Below are 6,918 nucleotides of genomic sequence, written 5' to 3'. Positions count from 1 at the left end.
CCCTCCTCCTACCGCGCGCCCTCGCCACCCCCACCCCTGGTCTGGCAGGGAACTTGAACCGGTCCAGCCTGTTTAAACCGAAAGGACAGAGATCCTGTCTGTTCAATGTAAAAAAAAGAAAAAAGAAAAAAAGAAGAAGAAAAAAATCACATCAGACCGAGAGAGAGGAAGAGGGAGAGGGAGAGGGAGAGGGAGAGGGAGAGGGAGAGAGAGAGAGAGAGAGAGAGAGAGAGAGCAAGAGAAGAGAGGAGAGGAGAGAGAGCATAGAACGAGAGCCGAGAGCAGAGTGAGGTGTAGGAAACCGAGTGGGAGAGAACCCGAGTGTGCGTGTGTGTGTGTGTGTGTGTGTGTGCGTGCGTGTGTGTGTGTGCGTGTGTGTGTATGGTGTGTATGTGTGTGTGTGCGCGCGTGTGTGTGTGAGTGTGTGTGCGTGTGTGTGTGCGTGTGTGTGTGTGTGTGTGCGTGTGCGTGTGTGAGCGCGAGCGAGCTAGTGAGAGAGAGGAGCGAGAGAGTGCGAGCGAGAAAGAATAAAAGGAAAGATTTTTCTCTATGTATATAAAGATGGCCACGTTAGCAAACGGACAGGCTGACAACGCGAGCCTCAGTACCAACGGGCTCGGCAGCAGCCCGGGCAGCGCCGGGCATATGAACGGATTAAGCCACAGCCCGGGGAACCCGTCGACCATTCCCATGAAGGACCACGATGCCATCAAGCTGTTCATTGGGCAGATCCCCCGAAACCTGGATGAGAAGGACCTCAAGCCCCTCTTCGAGGAGTTCGGCAAGATCTACGAGCTTACGGTTCTGAAGGACAGGTTCACAGGCATGCACAAAGGTGAGAGCACCTTTCCCTCCCAACTTTGCCGGGGAGCAGGAGCGGGCGGGCAGCAAACTGGCCGGCCAGAGACTGGCAAGCGGGAGACTGGGCGAAAGCGAGCCGCGGGCGGGCGCCGAGGAGGGAGGCGCTCCGGCAGCGGAGACCGAGCTGGGGTGTGTGGGGAGATGTTCGCCGGGACAAGGCTGGGTTTAGGGCGAGCAGCCGATGGAAGCGGTGCTTAAGAGAGGGCAGTGGGGACTGGAGATGGGAATAAGAAGGGATGGGGGCAAGTGGGGCTGGGGCTTTTGGATCGAGAGACTTGAAAGATTGGGATAGGGACAGCTGCTCGGGGCAAACCCAGAAAATTGAGCTGACTAGCGGGCGCTCAGCTGGCCCAGGATCTGGGGTGCTGTCCATCGCCGTGGTGCTGAAAACACTACAGGAATTGCCCTCCTCTTCTGTTTGGGTCAGAACAAGAGTGTGGCCGTCTAAAAGGGAAAGAGCTAACAAATTCGCAGAGATATTTTTATTTTGCTATCAATTTAACAGTAAACTCTCCCTAGCGAGATGTGTGCCTCAGTAGTCTGGTTGTAGTGTGACTGGCAAGAAGGAGCTGTTTTGGATATTTGGAAGGAGTAATAAAAAAAAAAAAAACCCAAGACAAGAATGAGCAAGGAGAGAGCTGTCCCTTGGGTGGAGTGAGGGGTCGAGGAAGCCTGAACAATCCCCTTCCCCAGTGAGGCTGAGATTTGGGGAAGAATATATGCATACAAGAAATGCATATTTAAAGGTAAACCATAATTTATCCCAAACTCACCATACAGGGAGCTTCATAGTGTATTATTTCCCCCTAGAAGCAAACACTGCTTGTGAGTGCCTGGGGAAGGTAGGGACAAAATAATCAAAGAATTAAAACCTAACAACTTTTTAGGAAAGTGGTCATGGGATTGTCTGCAGCCTGCCTGTTTTCTCCTTGTTTTATTATCTTAAAGGCAGAGCCCCAAACGAGTTCAGTTGTAGAATGTGTGTGGGTGGCTGGTGGGTGACGAAATTAGCCCAGTGCTCCGCTCCCTAACAGTAATGTATAGGATGTGCACCAGGGATTAATCGGTGCTGGAGCTGTGTGGGCAAGTTAAATGCTTTCTGAGAGAGATTGATGGCCAGGCAGGGAAGGAGTACGGGGCTAAGGAAGTTGTAGGGATGTATGGACGTTCGGTTTTAATAAACAGCAGTGTGGAGAGCCACGGAAGATGCTGTGTTAGAGCTGGTGGTTTTGAAGATGAAAACACACACGTACACCCACCCCCACACAGAGAGCAGCCTTGTCTTTGGCCAGAAATGGGCTGTGAACAGAGCTGCTCCTCCGGCACATTAGGTGCAGAGCGCAGAGCTGAGCGGTTCTCTGAGCAGCAGAGGGTTTTCACTACCACTGCCACCCTCATTCCCCAGCCCTCCCTTCATGCGAATACTAAACAGAGCTCCAAAGTCTTCCTAGTTGGAGTCCCAGAGAGCAGTTTTTATTGGCTTTAGCGTCTTCCAGCTTGCCTGCTGAGGAGTAAATCTTAAAGTTAATGGCATGTTGAATAGCAGGGGGGGGGGAAGCACAGCAGAATGGAAATATACTAGATTTGTTGGGGTGGGGTGAGGGTGGGGGCTGTCATGGAGAGAGAAAACAACCTTTATCCAATATGGAGAAAATGTCTGTTCAGAGAAGAGATTGAGGGGAAGAAGGGGGAGACAGGCTTCAAAATAATATTTTGGAAAATACTTTCTTTTCCCCTCCCTCTGGAGGCAACCATGTCTTTGTACTTTTTTCTCCTTTCCAATCAAGCTCCCTAGAAGCTAATCAAGGTTTGTATAAACCTTTGTCATTCTAATAGGTCCTCAGCTTTAAAAATAGTAATAATAGAATTTTAACAGCATGGAGGAGGGAAGCTGCCCATCTTAACAATCGGTTCCTGTAGTAATTTAAGATTTCAAAGTTTTAAAAGATTAGAACCCACTAGAGGCAAAAGACAGTTGTGGGGAGCTGAATGTTCTGTGGGCTCTGTATTGGATCACCTTATCACTTCTCTATTTCCAGTGCAGATAAACTCTAACATATTCCATGTTTCCTTCTCAATAATCCCTTGCTGATACCACCACTTTGTTCCTAATGTAATTCGAACTCTCTCATATTGAAATAAAGAATTTCTATTATTTTCTTCAGGAAGCTACAGAAGGTTTGGTACACATGTGAATACACACACACACATACACCACATACTCTTCTCTCTCTCTCTCTCTCTCTCTCTCTCTCTCTCTCTCTCTCTCACACACACACACACACTAATGTACAATGTGCAGTTTATCAAGGATTCCTAAGAAAGGTAAAACTTCATTTCCCAAATAATTCTTCTTGTAAACTGGCTCAGTCTGTGACAGGCAGGACTGCTGGCTCTGGCATACTGGGTGCCTCATTGTTGCCCCCTTGTCATTTATTATTTAGGCATATATTTTCCCTTAAGAAAGTTCCTGCTTCTCTATCCTTCTGAATTTTAAGAGTCAGGGTTGGTCCACCACATCCTGGACAGTATTGAGATGCTCTCATAGAGCTGAATAAATTCAAGCATTTCTAAGAGCTGGTTTATTCAGTCCTAGTAGAGTTTGAACTCCTACTTCACTGATGCTGTCTGATTTATTAGCTAACCCTGATAAAATAAGCCTCTAGCCACCTAAAAAAAAATTGCTTGCTTGCCATTGGTGATTAATTGCTCCTAACTAAAAAAGCATGATGAGACTTTAAGAATGAAAGCTGCACCTGGCTTCTATATCTTCCTAGTCTCTAAACTGACAGTGTGAGGCTAGGGATGGAACCATGCCTTTGTTAAGCCTGGTTTCAGGGCATCTGAGTGTTTAACTTCTAACGAATTACACTGGGATATAATTGAGAGACCTAACAAGACACTGTCCTCCAGTGTGGGTGAATGTGTACAATATCGGTTCCTAAAAATTAGTAAAAATCTAAATGATATGCATGAGGTTTCAGGTGGGTATCTATTCCTTGGCCACCTGCCATTTCAGGTGACTATAAAAGGGAGGAGTTCCAAGGGTTAATGGAATACCTGCCATGCGTAGAGTGCACCTTAAAAGGCAATTACTCCAGTCGAATTGGGAGTCTGTGGAGGAGGGAGTGGGTGGGTGGTGTGGATCATCCCAACCTCCCCCATCCAGAAAAGGCTGTTGGACTGGGAAGCAGCAAATAGCAGCTGCGGAGTGGGATAATTACTCTAAAGGTAAATTTACCCCCTAGAGACCAGCAAGCAATTGGTGGGAAGGGGTCTGTGTGCTAGGCAGAGAGAAAAAGGGGGGGGAAAAGGCCAAATCAAAATCAAAGAAACAATACGCACAGAAGAAAGCCCACTGTAATGCCAACTCCAGCTAACTAGAACCTTCTCTTCTCCCCAATTCGAAGCACTTTTGGAAAGATTGTTTTTTCAGACTCCAAAGAGAAAGACATTGTAGTATTGATCAAACAAGAGAGAAGCCAATTCCCGGGATAGCAGCAGAAATGAGCTGAGGGCCAATTTCACCCTGTTTTGTAGAATTTTTCTTCCCTGGAAAAGGGAATAGGTCACCCACTAGTCTACTTCTTTCCTTTCTCATTTTTCTTTTACTTCTTTTTGTTTCCTGGAGAACAGAAACGATGATTGAAAGTACATAAATATACACGCATATCCATGCTTGTATACACTCGCATGCACACACACACACATACACACACACACACACCACTACTTCACACATGAATACACCAGAAATCCATTCATAACTTTGGTCCTGTCTAGCAAATAGGAGGCAGCCAAGACTGAGTTACTTGGATACATAAAAACTAGCGCTCTCTGGATAGCCATATTATAATGCATTATCTCTGAAGTCATTTAAGTCCAATTTAAGTGGTATTTAGTATAATATTTATGAATTAATGTAATCTAAACATAGGATTGTCCCCAAAGATTTAGACTGCCTTTACCACTGATGTACGCTTGTTCTGGGAGCCTACAATGCATTTTAATCTAAACAGCTAGGTCTCCATCAGCATCCTCTTATTATTTGGTGGGAAGCTACTCTGCATGGAGATTTTTAGCGACTGAATGGTCAAAAATCTACTCTAGTAATATCCTGATATTCATTAGAGTAGGGGGCTTCACACTCAGGAGCTATTGCTGCAGGGGCAGCAGCCTCTGGACTATCACACTCCATGAAGAAGAAGGGTGGGGACTGAGTAACAAATCCTCTGTGTATTCGGCTTCGGGGGGAAACAACATTTTAATATATCCTATCAATTGCACTACCTTTTCTTTTAGCTGCATCTAGGTAGGAAACATCTGAAGTCCCTTGATTTGGTACGGAAGTGGGAGGGAGAAGAAAGATGGAGGTTATGGTTATGTTTTGGCAATCTATAACTATCTTCATAAAATCACATCTCATGTTCTAGTTTGAAGACACAACTGCTTTTTGGAACGTCAAATGTCCACCCCTTGATTTTAACCAAAATGGATTTTTTTTCCTATTGCTGTGCTTATAGGTGAATTAAATCTGTGAGGCACTATCTGGCTTCCATTTTCAAATGAATCTAAGAGAGCAAAACTGAGTATCAGCATGTGTGTCAACTCAATGAAGATGAACTTTTTAAAAATTACTTTGAAAAATAAAAAGTCAGTTTTGTCCAGGGGAAAAAAAAATAGACTGGCTGAATGACTGGTTACATATTTATAACTGCTAAAAGAAAGGTTGACCTCGTCAGCGATAGGAAAAATTGGATAGCTAGAATAAGAAAACAAGGAAAAAATACTCTAAAGTACCCCCCCCCACACACACACATACACACATACACAAAAGATCAGTAGAAATCATTTGGAGACTAAAGCATGTCAAAGCAACATTAACCATTTAAAGATCTCCACATTCCAGATATCAGTTTGTCCTATTTGAAAACAATAAAATAAATAATGGGATGGTTTGTTTATTTAAGAGATTATTTATTCTTTTGAGCATAATTTTGTTTATCTTTAAAACGGATGTTCTGTGAATCGGCACACATAGGCAAATTAGCATGCACATGTGTCCAAATGTTCATCCATGTATAAGAACTGTTAACTGCATTTGACATATATGGAAAGCAGGGCTGGCCTAGATTTAATTGCAGTTCAGCAGAGAGACACACGTGCCCCCAGCCCAGTCTGGAATGGTAATTCCCGGCTGTATTGAAAGAACCCCTTGAAGTTCCCTCCACTCCCTCTTCCATGTTCCCTGGGTCTGTGACCTCTCAATCACAAAACAAAGTAAAACCAAAGATTATTTTTAATGAAGTCATTGCTTGAAAGCAATTAGAAAAATGCATTCTAAGGTTGCAACTCATGGACAGTCACTGAGAAGTTCTCAGAGTTTATTTTTATAAGAGCTGATTCCAGGGGCATATCTGATATCACATCACCATTACTATTCTTAGTATCACCACTCTCATCATTCTAGAAGATAAACCAGGATGGGAGGGAATGCCCAAGAAGACAGCAAAGACCCCCACCTCATCAGTTAAGAAAATAACTGGTTCCAACTTTGTCTGAGACCGATTTAGAAGAAACGCTTCAAAGCTCACAACTTCCATGTCCCTGGAAGAGAGCCATTTTCCAGTCTGACCAAGAATGATCTCAGCTGAGCAGGGTTTTGGTAGGGGTGGCTATAGAGTAAAGGAAATATAACAGTGACCAAGATCCAACACTGCAAGCAGAAATTTTCAAAAAGCAGCACTGTAGGGTCAAAACGCGAGGTGGAAGCTGGGTGTACTGTTTGACAGTGGTTGAGATCGAAGTGACTTCTGAGTTTGAAAGGGAATCCCATGTGACATGCAAGAGCCAGGGGATGTGAAAGACAGTGTGCATCTGAGTACCAGAGGGTGGGATGCAGGAAGACGTTGTGGCCTGTGTAGCTGGTGTGTGTGTGTGTGTGTGTGTGTGTGTGTGTGTGTGTGTGCGCACGTGCTGTACACAGAGAAACATGTATGCTTAGGAAAGAGTGGCAGAGACAAGTGGCATAGAGATGACGTGAAGAAAAATCTCACC

General features: G+C 44.7%; 1 protein-coding gene across 37 annotated transcripts in view; it reads left to right on the top strand.

Moving 5' to 3' along the window:
- The first annotated feature begins 268 nt into the window (after positions 1-268).
- Positions 269-6,918, top strand: part of LOC121441900 (CUGBP Elav-like family member 4) — a 278,628-nt gene continuing 271,978 nt past the window's right edge. For 8 of the 37 annotated variants that reach the window (XM_041643282.1, XM_041643295.1, XM_041643292.1 and 5 more), the window contains exon 1: positions 273-835. In XM_041643282.1, coding sequence (XP_041499216.1) covers positions 550-835 — 286 coding nt within the window. In that variant the 5' untranslated portion in view covers positions 273-549. Of the gene's footprint in view, positions 836-6,918 lie in introns of all 37 variants that reach the window. The other 29 variants (XM_041643281.1, XM_041643291.1, XM_041643280.1 and 26 more) reach the window with 7 other exon arrangements.

Source organism: Microtus oregoni, unplaced genomic scaffold, assembly GCF_018167655.1.
Source record: "Microtus oregoni isolate MIOR12 unplaced genomic scaffold, Mior012 000083F_ref0000379, whole genome shotgun sequence".
NCBI lineage: Eukaryota > Metazoa > Chordata > Mammalia > Rodentia > Cricetidae > Microtus > Microtus oregoni.
This window is presented reverse-complemented; position numbering and strand designations above follow the sequence as displayed.